The sequence below is a fragment of the Entelurus aequoreus genome, linkage group LG18, assembly GCF_033978785.1.
Source record: "Entelurus aequoreus isolate RoL-2023_Sb linkage group LG18, RoL_Eaeq_v1.1, whole genome shotgun sequence".
NCBI lineage: Eukaryota > Metazoa > Chordata > Actinopteri > Syngnathiformes > Syngnathidae > Entelurus > Entelurus aequoreus.
In genome coordinates, this window is record NC_084748.1 from 3272360 (window position 1) to 3295047 (window position 22688).

General features: G+C 39.8%; 1 protein-coding gene across 2 annotated transcripts in view; it reads left to right on the forward strand.

Moving 5' to 3' along the window:
* Window positions 1–22688, forward strand: part of ncapg (non-SMC condensin I complex, subunit G) — a 35622-nt gene that overhangs the window by 12725 nt on the left and 209 nt on the right. For both annotated transcript variants that reach the window (XR_009821760.1, XM_062025990.1), the window contains exons 9-22: window positions 1286–1426; window positions 1492–1615; window positions 7041–7130; window positions 7467–7643; window positions 9641–9751; window positions 9963–10082; window positions 10165–10371; window positions 13562–13743; window positions 13817–13982; window positions 16255–16422; window positions 17993–18116; window positions 20584–20631; window positions 21555–21624; window positions 22561–22688. The exon at window positions 22561–22688 is cut by the window's right edge. Coding sequence is in view for 1 of the 2 variants with exons in the window: in XM_062025990.1 (XP_061881974.1) it covers window positions 1286–1426; window positions 1492–1615; window positions 7041–7130; window positions 7467–7643; window positions 9641–9751; window positions 9963–10082; window positions 10165–10371; window positions 13562–13743; window positions 13817–13982; window positions 16255–16422; window positions 17993–18116; window positions 20584–20631; window positions 21555–21624; window positions 22561–22687 (1855 nt within the window). In the remaining variant the exon portion in view is untranslated. The remainder of the gene's footprint in view (window positions 1–1285; window positions 1427–1491; window positions 1616–7040; window positions 7131–7466; window positions 7644–9640; window positions 9752–9962; window positions 10083–10164; window positions 10372–13561; window positions 13744–13816; window positions 13983–16254; window positions 16423–17992; window positions 18117–20583; window positions 20632–21554; window positions 21625–22560) is intronic.

Genomic DNA, 22688 nt, shown 5'->3' on the forward strand with positions numbered 1-22688 from the left:
CTAGTACCCACACTTTTTTACAATGAAGCCACGCTGTTGTAACACGTGGCTTGCCATTGTCTTGCTGAAATAAGCAGGGTGTCCATGAAAAAGACATTGCTTGAATGGCAACATATGTTGCTCCAAAAGCTGTATGTACCTTTCAGCATTAATGGTGCCTTCACAGATGTGTAAGTTACCCATGTCTTGGCCACTAATACACCCCCATACCATCACACATGCTGCCTTTTACACTTTGACCATAGAGCAATCCAGATGGTTCTTTTCCTCTTTGTTCCGGAGGACACAAAGTCCACAGTTTCCAAAAACAATTTGAAATGTGGACTCGTCAGACCACAGAACACTTTTCCACTTTGCATCAGTCCATCTTAGATGAGCTCGGGCCCAGCGAAGCCGGCGGCGTTTCTGGGTGTTGTTGATAAATGGCTTTGGCTTTGGATAGTCAAGTTTTAACTTGCACTTACAGATGTAGCGACAAACTAGTTACTGACAGCGGTTTTCTGAAGTGTTCCTGAGCCCATGTGGTGATATCCTTTACCCACTGATGTCACTTATTGATGCAGTACCGCCTGAGGGATCCAAGGTGTGTAATATCATGGCTTACGTGCAGTGATTTCTCCAGATTCTCTGAACCTTTTAATGATATTACGGAGTGTAGATGGGGAAATCCCTAAATTCCTTGCAATAGCTGGTTGAGAAATGTTGTTCTTAAACAATTTGCTCAGGCATTTGTTGACAAAGTGGTGACCCTCGCCCCGTCCTTGTTTGTGAATGACTGAGCATTTCATGGAAGCTGCTTTTATACCCAATCAGGGCACCCACCTGTTCCCAATTAGCCTGTTCACCTGTGGGATGTTCCAAATAAGTCTTTGATGAGCATTCCTCCACTTTCTCACTCTTTTTTTGCCACTTGTGCCAGCTTTTTTTGAAACAAGTTGCAGGCATCAAATTCCAAATGAGCGAATATTTGCAAAAAATAACAACGTTTACCAGTTCGAACGTTAAGTATCTTGTCTTTGCAGTCTATTCAATTGAATATAGGTTTAAAAGGATTTGCAAATTATTGTATTCTGTTTTTATTTACCATTTACACAACGTGACAACTTCACATTTTGGGTTTTGTACATGTAAAAAAAATATTCTTCAATCTGTGCTTGCTATTTGTTGTAACTATTGGTAGATGTTGCTGGAGGGGTGTAGACATACAAGTGAGTATCTTATGTATTCTAAGGTGTACCACTGCGGTCGACGCGGCTCTGTAACTGTCCTTCCTGACCTGCTGCAGGTATTTGAAGGCGGTGCCGGTGCTGTCAGAGGAGCAGAGGGCAGACTTGAACCAGCTGGAGTTGGTGATGACCAAGGAGTTCATCTCTCAACAGCTCATCCAGCTCATCGGCTGCCTGGACACCAACGAGGAAGGCGGCAGGTAAGAGAGACACGCCTCAGCGGAAGGCTTTTTACTTTCACTCTGATGTTCTTCTGTCATCGCAGGAAGCGCGTGGTGGCTGTGCTGCAGGAGATGCTGGCTCTGCCACAGACGCCCTCCTCGCTGGTCTCCTTGCTCACAGAGAAGCTCGTCACACTTGTGCCTGACGATCACAGACGTATTCAGATTGTGAGGTCTTTTTCTCTCTCATACAGGGGAACCACCATTTTTGGGGAATTGGGTCTATCATTCACAGTCCTTACGCAGAACAAGAACACGTTTTTCATTTATTCATACTTTCTAACTCTGAAGATGAGAATCACAGAAGGCCGTATGACTTTAAACATGCAAGAGCGCAAACAAATTTGAAACAAATGTGCTTGTCTGTTGCTGGTGTGAAAGCATGGAATTCTCCATCCATCCATCCATTTTCTACCGCTTATTCCCTTCGGGGTTGCGGGGGGGCGCTGGAGCCTATCTCAGCTACAATCGGGCGGAAGGCGGGACTTAAAAAGTTGCAAGAATATTTTAGAATTTAAAAAGAGTTACAAAAAGAGACAACTGTAATTACATCAAACAGATTTTTGATTTTGATTGGACGTGTCATTGTGAAAATGCTTAAAGGAAAATTAAAAAGTATGTCGGAGTTCGGGTGTTGGTGGAGGGAACAGTGATAAAGTCATCTAAAATCATTTATGTTAAAAAAAAGGGGCCGATAAATATAAGAATATTATTCTTCCATCTGCTCCTTTCTGATAATGGAATAATAATAATAATAATGGATTTTATTTGTAAAAGCACTTTACATTAAGCAAACAACCTCAAAGTGCTACAGTGTATTAAAAAAATAAAAAGATAATACAAATAAAAACTAGAACAGCCTAATAGCTAGAATGAGCACGCATAAATCTAAAAAAGGCTTTTTTTAAAAGAAGGGTTTTTAAGCCTTTTTTAAAAGCATCCAGAGTCTGTGGTGCCCTCAGGTGGTCAGGGAGAGCGTTCCGCAGACTGGGAGCGGGTGGAGCAGAAAGCCCGGTCTCCCATTGTACGTAGCTTTGTCCTCGGAGGTTGGAGGAGGTTAGCCTGTCCGGAGCGGAGGTGTCGTGTGGAGGATTTGGGGGTGAGCAGTTCTTTGAGGTAGAGGGGGGGCATTTCCACGGAGGCACTGGTGGGTTACCGTATTTCCTTGAATGGCCGCAGGGGCGCTAATTAATTTAAAACCTCCTGTCACTCCTGCGTTTACCGGAAACCGGCGGGATGGCCGTGCATGCGGTAATTATTTTAAAACCTCTTCTCACTCCGGCGTTTACCAAAAGGAATCCATAAAATTTAGGCGTGCGCTTTGAGTGTGATGTAAGCATACCATCATGAAAAGCACATTTAATTAAAAAAACGTTGTTATGGTCTTACCTGTACTTATAAATGGAGTCCATTTGCAGCTCCTTCTGACCAAAAGCATCGATAACTTGTTTATAGAAGTCTTCCTTATTTTCTTTCTTCAGTTTTAAAAGTCTCTGTTTCGATGGAGATATTCCTTTAATTATTACCTCCTGCTTCCATTGAAAGTCCAGTTTAGAAAACTGTTTTATTTTAGATACTGGTATGCAATCCTCCATCTGAAAAAAAATCTCTTGCTGCGTGTGTTCACTTCTTCTGCAGTACCGGAAGTCGCAAGAAGGATCACTAGCGCGGCAGCGCCCTCTACCACCAGGAGGCGGGAGTCATTTAATGACTTATACAGTATTTCACACACGCAGCTACGGTATATTAATAAAACATAGCTGCTTACTGTTCTCTTTAGCATACTGTACCGGTATTCAATAGCTTGGACCTTAAATCCTACTGAAAAGCTCTTTATCTTTTTTCCTTTGTGCGATTGTAAACTACTGAAAGCCGCTTCCTCCATTTTGAAAATGAGGACAGATGCGTCACTCGTGACGTACCAAATTTGACCCGGTGGAAGTTCTAGCCATATGCTAAATATTTTGCGAAACGAGTTTGACCCGGCGAAAATTATAGACATGCGATAATAAAATTAATATTTTGCGAAACGAATTTGATCCAGCTTCAATAATAAACCGGCGATAAGGCCAAGCATGCGTTAATTATTTTGAGAAACGACTTTGACCCGGCAGTAATTCTAGACGTGCGAATACTATATTCCCTGCGCCAATTCAAGGAAATACGGTAGTAGGGAGACTTTGTATTCAATCCTGAGTGGAACAGGAAGCCAGTGAAGGGATTTGAGGAAATGTATAAGAAACAAAAAACAATGAAAATGTGAACTGTACGTGGCTTGTATATATCCATTTTCATGAAAGGAATAAAAAGAAGTTATAAAGATGAATGATAACTCGTAAATAAACGTTAGCAAAGGTCACCTAAAAATGGAGCCAATGGAATTCGCTCTATTTCGCCTTTAAAGTGCTGTAAGTATATATAATGTAGTAACAGGCACATTCATAATAACATGTAATATTTATATGTTTTGCATATATTGCAGTGGCGTGTTAATTTCACGGATGCATGACAACGTTTTCTTTTCCCTTCAACAACAACAACACTACTACTAATGGCAGACTTCATGAGAGACAACAAACACTACTTTTGGACGAACGATGATCTAAAAACTTAGATTTTTTATCCTGAATATAAGGAGGATCCTCTACAAGGTTTAGAAGCTGTGTGCTAAACATATCCAGCTTGAGTGAAACACTAAGCATCATCTAGCAGTTTGGCTAAGTGCTAAACAAGAAATACAAACTGAGCATAATAAAGCAATCACTTACTGTACAGTGTCTGCTCTCACTGAGATGCTGACTGATGGGATGTTAGTACCTTCCCATTTAGATGAAGAATTAATGATAATCTTCGTGCAGGTTTAAAAAAAGTATGTCCACAACCTTCTACTATCCAGGTGACAGACATGATTTTTTCCCAGTTAGCTCTCTGTGATCACTGCGCCACTAAAAATAGTTTGTCTGCGTTAGAGATATTGCTTTTATAAGCGCTAACACTTGGTTAATATTCTGGTCACGACATGTAAATGGTGTATTGTTGGCGGTTTTTTGGAGGGCTTTATGGCCGCAATAGAGCACTCCCATTATCTGCATTGCTATCCACCTCGTACTTACTGTACTTTACAACTTAGGTTACGCTCACACTGCAGGGTAAGATGTCCAATTTTAGTGGCCCTTCACATTACACAAAAAAGTGATTTCTAATGTGAATGCAACCTGACCCATATGCAGACACGACGTCACACGCACTGCAGTGTTTACGCAAGTAAAAATGGCTTCAACTAGTTTGTCTCCGTACTGGCACATTTGTGGCAATTTCAAGGATATTGTGCAATCATAGTCATCATTTTCTGAACCGAATTATTGCGTGTAAAAGATTGAGAAAGAGGACAAGTATTTTGGCAGTTGTATGCATACTTGCCAACCTTGAGACCTCCAAATTTGGGAGATGGGGCAGGGGGAGTTTATTTATAGCTAGAATTCACTGAAATTCAAGTATTTCTTTTATATATATATATATATATATATATATATATATATATATATATATATATATATATATATATATATATATATATATATATATATATACACTACCGTTCAAAAGTTTGGGGTCACATTGAAATGTCCTTATTTTTGAAGGAAAAGCACTGTACTTTTCAATGAAGATAACTTTAAACTAGTCTTAACTTTAAAGAAATACACTCTATACATTGCTAATGTGGTAAATTACTATTCTAGCTGCAAATGTCTGGTTTTGGGTGCAATATCTACATAGGTGTATAGAGGCCCATTTCCAGCAACTATCACTCCAGTGTTCTAATGGTACAATGTGTTTGCTCATTGGCTCAGAAGGCTAATTGATGATTAGAAAACCCTTGTGCAATCATGTTCACACATCTGAAAACAGTCTAGCTCGTTACAGAAGCTACAAAACTGACCTTCCTTTGAGCAGATTGAGTTTCTGGAGCATCACATTTGTGGGGTCAATTAAACGCTCAAAATGGCCAGAAAAAGAGAACTTTCATCTGAAACTCGACAGTCTATTCTTGTTCTTAGAAATGAAGGCTATTCCACAAAATTGTTTGGGTGACCCCAAACTTTTGAACGGTAGTGTACATAAAATAAATACTTGAATTTCAGTGTTCATTTATTTACACATATACACACACATAACACTCCTCTCTACTAATTGTTGTATTTGAAAGTGCAATGCTTTGCAAACAGTAGCACAGCCTTTGAAGGAGTGTAGGTATGTGCAGTGTAATATTCTGGGTTGGAATCAATAACCAGGCGAGGTGACGAAGTCACGTCTCTTTACTTCATACTTCAGAACCGACTTCCACACTTGCCGTCAGGGTGCGCAAAACACTTTTCCAGAAAATGTCCAGAGGGACTTATTGTGCTCACCAAGCATTCCTTGTGGTATTGCATCAGCATTAAGCACTCTTTGACAGTGTGAAATAGGGATGGACAAAAAAAAAATTGCGATTCCTATTCATTCCGATTTTAAATCGAATCCTAATTTTCAAAAATCGCTCCAACCCCCCACATCCTTGAGAGGGACAAGCAGTAGAAAATGGATGGATGGATGAAAATAATTTTTTTTTTAAAAGAAAGAGTTTTTAGGCCATCTCCATGCGACGAGAAGGAATCGTTTCTAACCCAGGGCTATACGCTTAGCTTTTTGACGAGTAGCACCGGTGCTATTAAATGAAACTAAATTAGTAACATAAACATTTTTATTTGTTGCACAGAAAAAATTTAGAAGCAATATGAAATGTCTTAAATATCCTTCCCTTATTAATGAATTAAAAAAACAACAACTGCGGCATATTTCATTTGACCAAAAAGGGAAAACAACCTTGTCATCAATGAAAGCAAAAAATGTTAATGGAAATAAATAAAATGTTTCTCTTTTTTGATCCGTCCATTGGGGTTGACCGCTAAAAACAATACTTGGCAGCAAGAGATGACACATAGGGGCTGTGAAATACGTTTGGATCGAATAATATAACAATGTTTTATTTTCATATGACAAGATCCCAGAACTCTCCAAAATAACAACTGATCAAATAAACTAACTAAATAAAATAAAATGTAATAAATTAAGTAGCCATTATTTGTTGACATTTAGTTTCAAAGCCACGGCGGAGGCACAAAAGAGCTCCAGAGCCACGTGTTGCAGACCACTGTGCTAATTAAAGGGTAAAATGTTTATTCGCATGTGTGCTACTTCCCAATACTCGCACGACCCATTTTTAATTGCAAATGTGACTGAAATGCTCGCACCTGTAAGCAAAGTGTCATTATACTGTAATTATTATATCAAATAATACATTGCCAGAATCCGATTGAATTGAGAATCATGTTTAATCTAGAATTGATTCTAAATCGAATCGTCACCTCAGGAGTCTGAATCATATTGAATCGTTAGGTGCCCAAAGATTCACATCCTTAGTGTGTAATGTACATGACTGCTCTATTCTGCAGAAATCATATTGAATCATCATCCAACGCCCAACTGTCTAATTGCTGTCATAAAGATGCAGTATGGTCATTCTCACAGAGATCTTTGTTTTAATTCTGCACAGGTGGCAGAAATCATCTCCGATCTGCGGGAGCCAATCACAGAAGCGAGCCAGCCAGTGGACGAGAACGCGAGTCGTCGCCAGCAAATTCAGGTGGGAACATCTCCTCCATCTGTTCTCTCTGGAGCAGATGGTTATGGATTTTACCAGGCATGTGTGACTGGTTAAAGAGGGATTTGTCTTTGCATGCCAAGCTTCTCTCTATTTTATTTGTCCTAGTTTACCTCAGTCGCAGTCACATTTCTTCCTTGCATCTTAATCTCAACAAGCATCCTGAGCTCCCATGTTCCTCACCTGATCCTTCTTCAGAGAGTCTCCAGGCGGCTGTTGTTGTTTTTCTTGTCGACGCGTGTCGTTTGCCTCCTGTCAACAATCCCCAGGAGGGCTTTTGACTAAGGAATAACCTTATCCCCCGGCTCCTCCATTCAGCTAGCAGAGGTGAAGGTACGGATCTTGGAGGCCAAGGAAGCCTTGGGGGAGTGCATCGCAGCGCAGGATTTCAACCGCGCTGCCGAGATAAAGCAGTCCATCACAGAGCTGGAGAAGGAGCACAAGGTCATCCAGGAGAGCGCTCAGCCGGCCGACATTGAGATCCGCACTGAGAAGGTACTTATGACAACATACTGTAGGCTCGGAGGTTTATTTACTCAATTTAAGAAGGCTTATATTAATGGGAATGCTTTACTATTAGCGACAAAAATATTTTATCATCATACCACTGCAGTGACCTGAATATACAAACCCCCAAAGCGGTGAAGTTGTCATGTTGTGTAAATGGTAAATAAAAGCAGAATACAATGATTTGCAAATCCTTTTCAACTTATATTCAATTGAATAGACTTAGACTTCCTTTTTATTGTCATTCAAATTTGAACTTTACAGTACAGATAAGAACGAAATTTCGTTTCATTAGCTCATGGTAGTGCAGGATAAAAAAACCAATAAGGTGCATATATAAATAAATAAATAGGTTACTATACAGATAAATATATTGCACTTTTTCATATGCATCCATGTTTATGGATGTATGTTATATTGTCTTTTTTATTCCAGCGAGTTAATCCATTAATCCATTGTGATGCGTTCAAGACTCTTACGGCCTGAGGGAAGAAGCTGTTACAGAACCTGGAGGTTCTGCTTGTGTTACAACAGCGTGGCTTCGTAGTAAAAGAGTGCGGGTACTAGACTGGCCTGCCTGTAGTCCAGGGGCCGTACTTATCAAGCTTCTTAGAGTGCCATTTTACACTTAAGTCCTGAGAATTTGCGGTCCTACTCTCAAACTTAAGAATAAAAGCTTTTTATCAACGTTCTTAAGTCTAAGAATCACTCCTACTCTCCACGATATTTAAGAGACCTTCAGAGGTGTCTTAAGTGGTTAGGAGTTGCCAGCAGGGGGTGGCACTGAGGCGAGAGAGACGTGCTGCGAACGTTCAGGGAACGGAACAATGTTTTTTTTTTTTTTTATGACGAGCAGCTGATCAAACGGTATCGTTTAGACAGAGCGGATATTATTTTTGTCACAGATTTAATACTTTTCGATTCCTTGTTGATTTCTGCATGTGGCTGCAGTGGGCTAGTATATATAGAGCCACCCACACCAGTTTCAAATTAGTTGCCTAATTAATGAATTGGAAAGAAAATGTTATGACAGTAGCGTATGTGTGTGGCCGTGAGGTGAGTGACGTCAGTGAGTGTGTGGGCGAGAGAAGAGAGGGAGCGGTAGCGTGAGTGCCGGCGGGGACTTGTTTGTTTTGTATTATTTTGTAGTTTATTGTCAAAATATACACTCCCATTGTCCACTTAAATATTTCCAAGATATTTCTTTATTCTTAGACAACGGATTCCCTTCCGTGATTGGTCATTTCTATGGACACAGAAATGACGTCACCTAAAATTGCGTTTACGGCACATAGTAATGTCGTAATTCAGCTCTGAGTGTGACACTTAAGATTCAGTCCTACACTTCGCTGAAAGTGTGAGTAAGACGCTTGATAACTAACTTTTAAGTGCAGCTTTCAGCGAAGAATTTATTTACTCTTAAGTCAACTCTTAGCAGACTTCTTAGGAGTAATTCTAAGAAGCTTGATAAGTACGGCCCCAGACCTGTCCCCCACAGAAAATGTGTGGCGCAATACGAAGCCTAAAATACCACAACGAAGACTGTTGAACAATTTAAGCTGTACATCAAGCAAAAATGGGAAATAATTCCACTTCAAAAATGTGTCTCCTCAGTTCCCAAACCTTTGAGTGTTGTTAAAAGGAAAGGCCATGTAACACACTGGTAAAAATGCCCCTGTGACAACTTTTTTGCAATGTGTTGCCGCCATTAAATTCCAAGTTCATGAGTATTTGTAAAATTAAATGAAGTTTCTCAGTGTGAACATGAAGTATCTTGTCTTTGCAGTCTATTCAATTGAATGTAAGTTGAAAAGGATTAGCAAATCATTGTATTTTCTTTTTATTTACCATTTACACAAGGTGACAACTTCACTGCTTTTGGGGTTTGTATTTTAATCAAGGCCACTAATGGAATGAACATGCTTAGTCCTGAACAAAAAAAAAAGTGTTACCAGATACATTTTGTGTTATTGTTGTCTGTCTAGAACGATCCAGAGACTCTGCTGAGGTGTCTGACGATGTGCGCTGAGCTGCTGAAGCAGATGAACATGAAGAGTAGAATCAGCCCGACAATAAGCGCCTTGACGTCCGTACTGGTACAATACCACTACAACCTCCTCCAGGAGACATTAAACACTGTTTTGCTTCAACAAACTGCTATTAGACTCCTAGAACATGTGTTGTACTTGTTAATATTATTGTGAAGAAAACTACAAAGTGGTATTTTAGTTGTTTGTGACAATGCGTTGCAAGGTCATCATAACAATTAACAGCGAGATGCACCAATACACACTCTGTTCCTTTCAGATCCTGCCCAGCATTGCGAGTGCTCACCCTACTGTCCGCAGCATGGCGGTGGTCTGTCTAGGCACGTGCGCCCTGCATTGCAAGGACTTCGCCAAGACCCACATGGTCCTCCTGCTGCAGGTAACATCAACAAATGGAGGTCAGTTAAATTCCACGTGAATGTAGGAAAACTTAGGTTCCGTATTTTTATTTTTATTTTCAGATTGCGCAGCTCGACGATATCAGGATTCGAATCTGCGCCCTGCGAGCCGTCGTCGATCTGCTGCTTCTGTTCGGCTTCCAGCTGCTCTCGGACAGCGGCGCCGGTCAAAAGTCAGCGGAGAGGAAGGAGGACGAAAAGGAGGGAGACGTGACCGAGGACACGGCTCAGAGCATCGTAGCCATGCTGTCAGAGCTCCTGGATAATGAGGTCAGCGTAATGAAGGATGTAGCGTTGTCCCGATACTAATATTTTGGTACCAGTACCAAAATGTATTTTGATGCTTTTCAAAGTAAAAGGGACTACATAGTAATTCATCATTGGCTTTATTTTAACAGGAAATCTTATGATACATCAAACATACATCTTTTTGCAATTACTGTATTTTTCGGACTATAAGGCGCACTTCAAATTCTTTCATTTTCTCAAATCGACAGTGCGCCTTATAACCAGGGGCGCCTAATGTACGGAATAATTAGGGTCCGCACAGGACCTTTTCAAAAGGAATCCCAAAGGGAGTCCTTTTGCAATGGGACGAAAGGACCCTATTGAAATTGTAATGTTTATTATTATTATTCTTTATTATTATTCCGCACGGTCGCGCACTACTTAGCCCCCCTTAACATGCTTCAAAACTCACCAAATTTGACATACACATTAAACCCCGGGTACAGCACACTTTAGTGGTAAAAAAAAATACCAAAAATCAACATTGCTCTCTAGCGCCCCCTAGGAAGAAAAATGCCTCTAACTCCCACTAGGAAGGTCGTAGAGACATGAAACAAAAACCGGTATGTAGGTCTCAGTTAGACCTACAATTCATAATTTCACTTCTTCGGGCGAAAACCAACAGGAAGTTGGCAATTTCCCCTTCAAGACAAAAAATGACTAAAAACACTCATTTTTGATTTTTGAGCTGTAATTTGACCCCCTTAAAATACTTCAAAACTCACCAAACTTCTCACACACATCGGGACTGGTGGAAACTGTGATCTAAAAAAAAAACCGAATCCCAAAACTCAAAATTGTGCTCTACATAATTTTTGGAAAAAAAGACAAAAAACTGCTCCTCAGAGGAAAACTCTGACAAAACTGCTTGTAACTTCCGGTAGGAACGTCGTAGAGACATGAAAAAAATACCTCTATGTAGGTCTCATTTAGACCTAGATTTCATACATTGACACCCTTCAGCAAAAATCAACAGGAAGTTTGTTATCTCCATTTCAAAACAACATTTTTGTACCAAACGGTCACCAAACATCAAACGTTATCTCCTCTGAGCGCGTTTGTAGTTTCCGCTTCAAACTGCTACAGGAGAGAGATTGAACCCTTCTGATTAAAAGTTGACGACGGATAATGATTAAGTGCTACCGTTTTGATTTTACGAGCCTTCAAAGACCCGCAGCACTGATGCTGCTACGGTGCCAAAAATGACAACGAAACTGCGATTAGACCTTCTTTGGCCTCAATACACACAATAGCCTATAATGACAATGTGAACTCAGACACAACTTCCTCTAACTCCCAGTACCAATATCGTAGAGACACGAAACCAAAACCTCTATGTAGGTCTCACTCAGGACTACCACTGGACAAAAGTATTGGACACCTAGGACTAGCACCTGCCAGAAGGCGGACCCGACCAATGCTGCTTGCAGCTTTAATTCTAGTTGTGCTTACTGACCTCGAAGCAATTTTATTTGGTACATGGTGAAATAAGTGTGACCAGTAGATGGCAGTCACACATAAGAGATATGTGTACACTGCAATATGACGCCAGTAAACAACACCAAAACTTTAAATGTTCCATTGAAAATAAAAGTACATTACACACGGCGCTCAAAAATCTGTCAAAATGTTTTAGTAGGACTTTGAAGTCGCACCGCTTGATGGATTGTCGGCCCGTTACGGCTACCGTAGTCAGAGATACAAGTACTACTATGGTGTGTCTATAAGGACCGCAAAATGGCACCCTTTAGCAGACATATTATCTGGCGTTTTGTTTCGCAATATTATGCAAAAGCAACTTTTCTTACCTTCTGGTACCTGCGGATGTGTATTTGGGATCTGCATAAGTCCTGAAAATTTGCGCATGTCCGCCTTTGTAGTCCATGACCACACTATAGTCGATAAGCTTCTTCTTTTTCTCTGTCTTCTTATGTGACATTCATCCTCCGCTGTTGCCATTTCTAATATAAAGTAGTGTAAAGTTCTTACTTATATCTGTCAGTAAACTCGCCATGAAAGCACTAAAATATACCGGTGTCGTGAGTTTACATTATTCACCCAAGGAACTTTAGTTATACGAGAGTTCCGGTCGGACGCTTTTTCCACGGTTCACATTTTTGCGTTGAAAAAATCCGGAGGCACACCACCAGCAGAAATCATAAACTCAGTTGACAGTAAAAAGTCGTTGTCGCAATTGTTGGACATGACTTTAAAACCATAACCAAGCATGCATCAATATAGCTCTTGTCTCAAAGTAGGTGTACTGTCACCACCTGTCACATTATGTCATGACTTATTTTGAGTTTTTTGCTGTTTTCCTGTGTGTAGTGTTTTACTTCTTGTCTTGCGCTCCTATTTTGGTGTCTTTTTCTCTTTTTTTGGTATTTTCCAGTAGCAGTTTCATGTCTTATACGTATTTCCCGCATCTACTTTGTTTTAGCATTTAAGAATATTTCAGTTGTTTTTAACCTTCTTTGTGGGGACATTGTTGATTGGGATTGATATTCAGATGTACCGTACATTGTGGACGCCGTCTTTGCTCCACAGTAAGTTTTTGCTGTCGTCCAGCATTCTGTTTTTGTTTACTTTGTAGCCAGTTCAGTTTTAGTTTCGTTCTGTATAGCCTTCCCTGAGCTTCAATGCCTTTTCTTAAGGGCACTCACCTTTTTTATTTTTGGTTTAAGCATAAGACACCTTTTTACCTGCATGTACAAAGCAATTAGCTACCGGCTGCCACCTACTGATATGGAAGAGTATTACACGGGTACTCTGCTGAGCTCTAGACAGCACCGACACTCAACAACAGCAACACATAATTTGCAGACTATAATTACTGGTTTGCAAAAAATGTTTTCAACCAAAATATCTGAAATTACCGGTATATAATCTTCCACGGCACATCCGACTATCTCACGGCACACTAGTGTGCCACGGCACAGTGGTTGAAAAACACTGATGTAGACCACAAGGAAGTCTTTTACATTTAGGGGGGGAAAACAATTATATGAACCCTTTAATGTGCCTTATAATCCGGTGTGCCTTTTGTATGAAAATAGACCTGACTAGACCCGCTCATCGGCAGTGCGCCTTATAGTCCGGTGCGCCCTATGGTCCGGAAAATATGGTAAATGTTGCTAAATGCAGTGCTTATGTGTGAAAACGTGGCTTGCAGGTGTCAGAGCTGCGCACTGAGGCAGCAGAGGGCCTGGCCAAGCTGATGTACACAGGTCGCATGTCCAGCGCCAAGGTGCTGTCTCGTTTGATTCTGCTGTGGTACAACCCGGTCACAGAGGACGACATCCGCCTCCGCCACTGCCTGGGCATCTTTTTCCAGCTCTACGCCCGCGAGAGCAGGTATCCGAACACAAGTCTTTGTTTCGCCACCTTACAAAAGTGCTGATGGGACCGCGCTGTCTTTGTGCATCAGGTCGCACCAGGAAGTTGTGGAGGAGAGTTTCCTTCCGACCATGCGCACTCTGATAAAGGCCCCCGCCACCTCTCCGCTCGCCGAGGTGGACATGAACAACGTGGTGGAGCTGCTGGTGGAACTGACCCGTCCCAGTGCCCTCGTCAAGCCTGTAACTAACACAGAGGTAAACACTAGGCCACACGTCACATCTGAATTGCCTTTCTTATTCATCCCGATTCCAAATCGATTGATCATTTTCAAAAGTTAATTTTGAAAAAAATTCAAATTAAATTAAATTAATTAAATTACAAGAACATTTTGATATAAGAATTTATTTTTTTAAACATGTTTTCAGGTGATCACCATGCAGCCAAAAGGAGATTTCTAACTGCTTACATAAAAAATTATATGTAAATGTTATACCAAATAATACATTGCAAATATCTATATCAGAGGTGACCACACTTTTTCTGCAGACGTGCTACTTTTTAATGTACCAAGTGGAGGGGATCTACCTCATTCATATACAGCAGTGGTCCCTAACCACCGGGCCATGGCCCGGTACCGGTCCGTGGACCGATTGGTACTGGGCCGCACAGGAAATTAAAAAAATTCAAATTATTTCATTTTTTATTAAATCAACATACAAAACACAATATATACATTATAAATCAATATAGATCAATACAGTGTGCAGGGATACAGTCCGTAAGCACACATGATTGTATTTCTTTATGACAAAAAAAATATATATATATATATATATGACCAATATTAAAATACAGTAGCGTAGTAGACCTAAGTATTCATTAAAAAAACGGCAGAGGTTTTATTTAACATGTATATTAATTTTTTTGGCCACTGTAACATTACAAACAATGCACAAACATCAACAATTATACTCTATAAACCAGGGGTGTCAAACTCATTTTAGCTCAGGGGCTGCATGGAGGAAAATCTATTCCCACGCGGGCCGGACTGGTAAAATCATGGCATAATAATTTAAAAATAAAGACAATTTCAAAATTGTTTTCTTTGTCCTACTGTGGCCAAACATAGAACAAGCACATTCTGGAACTGTACGTATTGCAAATAAACCTCTTGGCAAAACACTGAGACTTTGTCTTGTGTTTTTACAAAGCCATTCAACTTCATGCACTTCCTGTTTAGCATTCTAATATTGGCAGTTCATTAAAGACGTGTTTGGAAAAGCAATAGTGTTTCCTCAAACTGCCGCATTGGTGACATCCACAACTGTCACAACACATTCATTTATCATTAAATATTACAATTATAATATAATCAAAACAAATGTCAAAATGACACTATAATGGCCAAATTAAAGGTAACATAACTACAAACGTTACCAATGTGAACATGCTAGATTTAAAATAAAATAAAACAACAAATGTAGAAACACACATTTTTACAATGGAGTTCAGGGTGCACGTCGTGCCGTCAACCAATTGTGAACGCTGCAGGGAACTCAAACTAAAAAGATGATGGTCATGTTGACTTAAGTCTTTGCATCTTACCATTCCGACATTTTATCTGTTGAGTGGATAATTGACAATAAAGAAGGTAATGTGAGTTGCTACAGCATCAGTCACAACCAGAGCAGCTGATTGCTTGTACTTGGAGTAGCGGCAGCCAATCCAGAGGGTGCTTAAAGTCATCTTTAAACACTGTCATGTGTGACGTGGGTTACACTTGAATTGCTATTAAGTTAAAGTTAAAGGGCTCTGTACCGAGGATGTCGTTGTGGCTTGTGCAGCCCTTTGAGACACTTGTGATTTAGGGCTATATAAATAAACATTGATTGATTGATTGATGAAAGTGCCAATGATTGCGACATCCAGTGGACACATTTAGAACTGAAGTTTCTTTCATGAAAAAATTTCACCTCATTTTTATACTTTGCATGTTTATTTTGTGGGCTGCGGGCCGGATTAAACGTTTTCGGCCCACGGACCGCATGTTTGACACCCCTGCCATATACAGTACAATTTTAGACTTCTTTGGTATACCCCTAGATGGAGCCCACGCACCACAGTTTGACAATCACTCTGACTTTCCCCTGCTAAATACTCTGGATTTATCAGTAGGACAATCTTTTTTTACATTTTTAATTGAAGCACATTTAGATAGCCTTTTATTGTCAATGCAACTTTTGGCAAGAAGAGTCTCAGTGCACCCAACATACATTCAACAAAAGATCCAGACATAAAATAACTACAATTATTTGAAAAATAACTTCAATTCAAGAGAGTTGTTGCTAAAAACTACTTGCTGCTTCCTAACAAGCGATGCTGCTGTGATACTCTTTGACTTTTGCCCCATTTTCCCTAGCCTTCAATAGACAATCTTTGTAAGTGACAACACCCCCATCTCCTATTGCATGGTTCTCATCGTACGTCTTTGAGGGAGAATTGACGTTGGTTTTTGTGTGGCTTTAGGAAGTGTGCGTCCACGACTACTTGGCGGTGCGCATGTGCGGCGAGATGCTGAGTGACCCCACCGCCCCGGAGGTGCGTCTCTACGCCAAGACCCTCACCTACCTGGAACTCAGCAGAGACGAGACCGTCAAGAAAGACCTGCTGTCACTTCTGCAGCAGATTGTCCTGGTAGGTCCAACACATCTACATATTCCATACATCATTCGGAGTACAGATCCACTGATAGGGTTTTTTCAGGGCCCATATAGATTATTAGTAGTCAGGGAGATAGAACAGATATTCATTTGCAGTAAAGGTTATTTAAACATTAGTAGTATATGTCAATAACAGGCCTCAAATTTTAACTTTTTAAGGTTAAGGCAAGTGTGCCTTATAATAAATCCTCTTAAGGCCCAAGCTGTTTGTTTACATGCTTTTTTTTATTTCTCTTTGCTATTTGGGCTTATTGGACCCTAATTAGAATAAAAACTAAGAATAATCTTTTGATACGATGTACTTAGTCCATTAGTAACAAACGTGTACTTCATGTTTAGTGACATGCTAGTTCTTATTTTTACACTTTTATCCCCCAAATTCCATTGTATGTTATACTCTTCTGACACCACCAGATGGCAGTATAAGTGTCCACGTAAGCGGCCATAAGACCCCAATTCAGTAGTGTACACAATTTTGGAAATAAGAGCTAAAAGGTGCTGTCCACGCATGTGGCCACTAAGCCTTTAGATAGGTTATAAAGGAGGGCCCATTTTTTAGGACACCAAGGCAAGTTAGAAGTGCACCAAGGCCAACATAATTTTCTTTCGAGGCAGAAGCTCCAAAGTGTGTGTGTGTATGTGTATTTATGTATATATGTATGTGTATATGTATATATATGTGTGAATGTATATATGTGTACATATGTATATAAGTGTATATACTGTATGTATATGTGTAAATATGTACATGTATGTATATATATGTATGTATTTATTTATTTGTATTGTGTTTTTGGGGTTTATCTTATTGTGTTTCTTCGTGTTTTCCCTGCATTTTTGGCACCACAGCTGTAGAAGCAGACTGTTTATTGCTACTATAGTCTTAGTACTTTAGTGTACTTATTCCTCCTATGTCACATATGGTGCACAAATCACATGGTTGTCTTACGTCAGCGCGGGAAATGGTAAAATCAGCTTTTCACCTGGCGGGTTTTTCCTGTGTGACAAAGAGGGGATTAAAAAGAAAGTCCTTCTTTGCTGCCACCCTTTTGATCATATATTACTGCCTTTGCACATGTCTATGTTTACTTTTGTGTGCATAATAAATATACACCAAATGTGTACTTTGGAGCAATGTTCACAGACTATTTTATTTGGCTTGTTAGCTTCCCATCGCAGGCAAACGATGATTGTGTTAAAATGCTTGCCTGATTGCGGGTCAGTTGACTCCCCCCTCTGGTGAGGTGTCACTGATGTCATAATAAAAATGTTTTCCTAACATTTTCCCGATCGACCAGTAGGGTCCCAAAGATCGACTGGTATATCGCGATCGACAGGTTGGCGCACCCTGTACTAAATGCTGATATCATATGTGTAAATGTTTTATCTGCAGATGTAGCCAATGCCGATATACTAAAGGCCAAATATTGGCGGCCAATTTGGTTTTCATGCAAAAGTGTAAAACAAAAATCTGTCTTTGACCACATGAGTTTTTGTCATCTGGTGTGTTCCACTGCCACTCAATGCTTCCTCGTGTCCCGCAGGTTGTGAAGGACCGCGTCTGTCTGCGAGCTCTGGAGAAGATGATTTCTTACCTGGTGGATTCCAACGATCAAGCCCAGCTCCTCAACGCCACCGCACTGCAGAACCTGGATGTCAATGCTGATGGTACGCACAGACATTAGGATCAAAAGGAATACACCGACTAACACAAAAATAATACAAAGTCATTTCTGCTTGTCATGAGCACAAAACGTGCCAATGGAACGAATCAAAATTGTCTTGGTAAGATTTCTTTAATGAAGACTTTATATTTAAGCTTTAAAAACGTGAAATTAGCCATAAAAACGTATTATTAGGCCTGAGCCAATATTCAATAAGTCAATTAACCAATGATAAATAAAAATTAAAGTCTGTTAGTTTTCCAGCGTAGATAAATCGCAAATTTTGTAGATAGATCTCACATTTTCAGGACTTATGCAGATCCCAAATACAGATCAGCAGGTACCAGAAGGTAAAAAAAGTTGCTTTTGCATTATATTGTGAAACAAAACGGCATATAATGTCTTACCTTATACACACACCATAATAATACTCCTATGTTGAAGCACAGTACAATCCATCAAGTGGTGTGGCTTTATAGCTTACCAAAGTCCTACTAAAACATTTTGATGGATTTTTGAGCGCCGTGTGTAATGTTCTATATTTTCAATGGAGCATATTAAATGTTGGTGTTGTTTACTTGAGTCATATTGCAGTCTACATGTATCTCTTATGTGTGACTGCCATCATATTTCAGTCTACACGTATCTCTTGTGTGACTGCCATCATATTGCAGTCTACACGTATCTCTTATGTGTGACTGCCATCATATTGCAGTCTACACTTATCTCTTATGTGTGACTGCCATCATATTGCAGTCTACACCTATCTCTTATGTGTGACTGCCATCATATTGCAGTCTACACGTATCTCTTATGTGTGACTGCCATCATATTGCAGTCTACACGTATCTCTTGTGTGACTGCCATCATATTGCAGTCTACACGTATCTTATGTGTGTCTACCATCATATTGCAGTCTACACGTATCTCTTATGTGTGACTGCCATCATATTGCAGTCTACACGTATCTCTTATGTGTGACTGCCATCATATTGCAGTCTACACGTATCTTATGTGTGTCTACCATCATATTGCAGTCTACACGTATCTCTTATGTGTGACTGCCATCATATTGCAGTCTACACGTATCTCTTATGTGTGACTGCCATCATATTGCAGTCTACACGTATCTTATGTGTGACTGCCATCATATTGCAGTCTACACCTATCTCTTATGTGTGACTGCCATCATATTGCAGTCTACACGTATCTCTTATGTGTGACTGCCATCATATTGCAGTCTACACGTATCTTATGTGTGTCTACCATCATATTGCAGTCTACACGTATCTCTTATGTGTGACTGCCATCATATTGCAGTCTACACGTATCTCTTATGTGTGACTGCCATCATATTGCAGTCTACACGTATCTTATGTGTGTCTACCATCATATTGCAGTCTACACGTATCTCTTATGTGTGACTGCCATCATATTGCAGTCTACACGTATCTCTTATGTGTGACTGCCATCATATTGCAGTCTACACGTATCTTATGTGTGTCTACCATCATATTGCAGTCTACACGTATCTCTTATGTGTGACTGCCATCATATTGCAGTCTACACGTATCTCTTATGTGTGACTGCCATCATATTGCAGTCTACACGTATCTCTTATGTGTGACTGCCATCATATTGCAGTCTACACGTATCTCTTATGTGTGACTGCCATCATATTGCAGTCTACACGTATCTCTTATGTGTGACTGCCATCATATTGCAGTCTACACGTATCTCTTATGTGTGACTGCCATCATATTGCAGTCTACACGTATCTCTTATGTGTGACTGCCATCATATTGCAGTCTACACGTATCTCTTATGTGTGACTGCCATCATATTGCAGTCTACACGTATCTCTTATGTGTGACTGCCATCATATTGCAGTCTACACGTATCTCTTATGTGTGACTGCCATCATATTGCAGTCTACACGTATCTCTTATGTGTGACTGCCATCATATTGGAGTCTACACGTATCTCTTATTTGTGTGACTGCCATCATATTGCAGTCTACACATATAAAGAAATACAAATGTATTGCATTTGAAAGGATATACATGCTTTATTAATATTATGTACGGTATTACCATTACATCAGTGGTTAATTTGGTCTCATGAAAATAATGGAAATAATATTTTTTTATCTGCGATAATTCGTAGTTCGATATATTGTCAAGCAACATTTGTTATCGGCCCAGACATATTATTAGCTATACTTATTAGTATTTTGAAGTTTTCTGTCTTATAACAAACTTGTGAAGTAGTATTTTGTCCTCATAAGATCTATTACCTAAAACAAGTTCTTAAGTCTCACTAAAAATTACTATTCAGGGGATTGTGACTTGTATTAAGTTTGTTTACATAGTGTGACTTGAAATGAGAAATATAAACTCGGTGTGATTGTGAGTTTGTCCAGTGTAAGGCTGCGTCTGAAACCCCAATAAATGATCACGGTGTTTTCACAGAAACTGCAGCGGAAGACCCGACTAAATCAAGCAAAAAAGACAAAAGAGGTAGAACATGTTTAATTTTTACTCCTACTGAGTGCATTGTGAGGTATTGTGTGCTATATGAGCAGGTCTAATAATGTGTGCTATATGAGCAGGTCTAATAATGTGTGCTATATGAGCAGGTCTAATAATGTGTGCTATATGAGCAGGTCTAATAATGTGTGCTATATGAGCAGGTCTAATAATGTGTGCTATATGAGCAGGTCTAATAATGTGTGCTATATGAACAGGGCTAATAATGTGTGCTATATGAGCAGGGCTAATAATGTGTGCTGTATGAGCAGGTCTAATGTGTGCTATATGAACAGGTCTAATAATGTGTGCTATATGAACAGGGCTAATAATGTGTGCTATATGAGCAGGTCTAATAATGTGTGCTATATGAACATGGCTAATAATGTGTGCTATATGAGCAGGTCTAATAATGTGTGCTATATGAACAGGTCTAATAATGTGTGCTATATGAACAGGGCTAATAATGTGTGCTATATGAGCAGGGCTAATAATGTGTGCTATATGAGCATGGCTAATAATGTGTGCTATATGAGCAGGTCTAATAATGTGTGCTATATGAACAGGTCTAATAATGTGTGCTATATGAACAGGGCTAATAATGTGTGCTATATGAGCAGGTCTAATAATGTGTGCTATATGAACAGGTCTAATAATGTGTGCTATATGAGCAGGGCTAATAATGTGTGCTATATGAGCAGGTCTAATAATGTGTGCTATATGAACATGGCTAATAATGTGTGCTATATGAGCAGGTCTAATAATGTGTGCTATATGAACAGGTCTAATAATGTGTGCTATATGAACAGGGCTAATAATGTGTGCTATATGAGCAGGTCTAATAATGTGTGCTATATGAACATGTCTAGTGTGTGCTATATGAGCAGGTCTAATAATGTGTGCTATTTGAGCAGGTCAGAGGAAGGCGTGCGCAGCCAAAGGAGGCAGAAAACCCAGCAAGAGGGCGGAGTCGTCAGAGGAAAGGTACAATTTCTTATTTATATTCTTAATATGCTTTATTAGGGATGAGATTCATTTTTTTAACGGTTCTCTTATCCATTCTTTTTTTGGAAAAAAGAACAAAAAGGTAGATTAGCATCAATTGTGTTTAGTTTAGAGCTCAGGGGCCGCATGGAGGAAACTCTATTCCCACGCGGGCCGGACTGGTTAAATCATGGCATAATAACTTAAAAATAAAGACAACTTCAGATTGTTTTACTTTGGCCAAAAAAATGGAACAAGCACATTCTTAAAATGTTCACATTATAAATAATCCTCTTAACAAAACACTTCAAGTTAGTTGAAAATTCTGAGGAAAGAATTGGTGCAGTTTCAAAAACACCATAAAGAACACAATGAACTTCATTGAAGTTCATTAAAGACGTGTTTGGAAAAGCGTGTTTCCTCAAACATTGGTGACATCCACAACTGCCACAACACATTCATTTATCATTAAATATTACAATTGTAATATAATCAAAACAATTGTCAAAATGACACTATAATAGCCAAATTAAAGGTAACATAACTACAAACGTTACCAATGTGAACATGGTAGATTTAAGCATAAAATAAAACAAACAACAAATGTCGAAACAAACATTTTTACAATGGAGTTCAGGGTGCACATCGTGCCGTCAACCAATTGTGAACGCTGCAGGGAACTCAAACTACAAAGATGATGGTCATGTTGACTTAAGTCTTTGCATCTTACCGTTCCGATATTTTATCTGTTGAGTGGATAATTGCCAATAAAGAAGGTAATGTGAGTTGCTACAGCATCAGTCACAACAGGAGCAGCTGATTGCTTGCACCTGCGCTGATTGGAGTAGCGGCAGCCAATCCAGAAGGTGCTTAAAGTCAGCTGACACGTCCACATTGATTAAAAGTCGCATGATCGTTTTGTCATCTCGCTCACAGCGACGGAGAAAACGTGCCTGACTCGGCCCCTGCGGTGCGACCCTCACGCAGGGCCAAGATCGCAGCCCTGGAGAAGACCAAACTGGATCTGAATCCTCTCATCAACCAGGAGGCCAACGTCTCCTAGT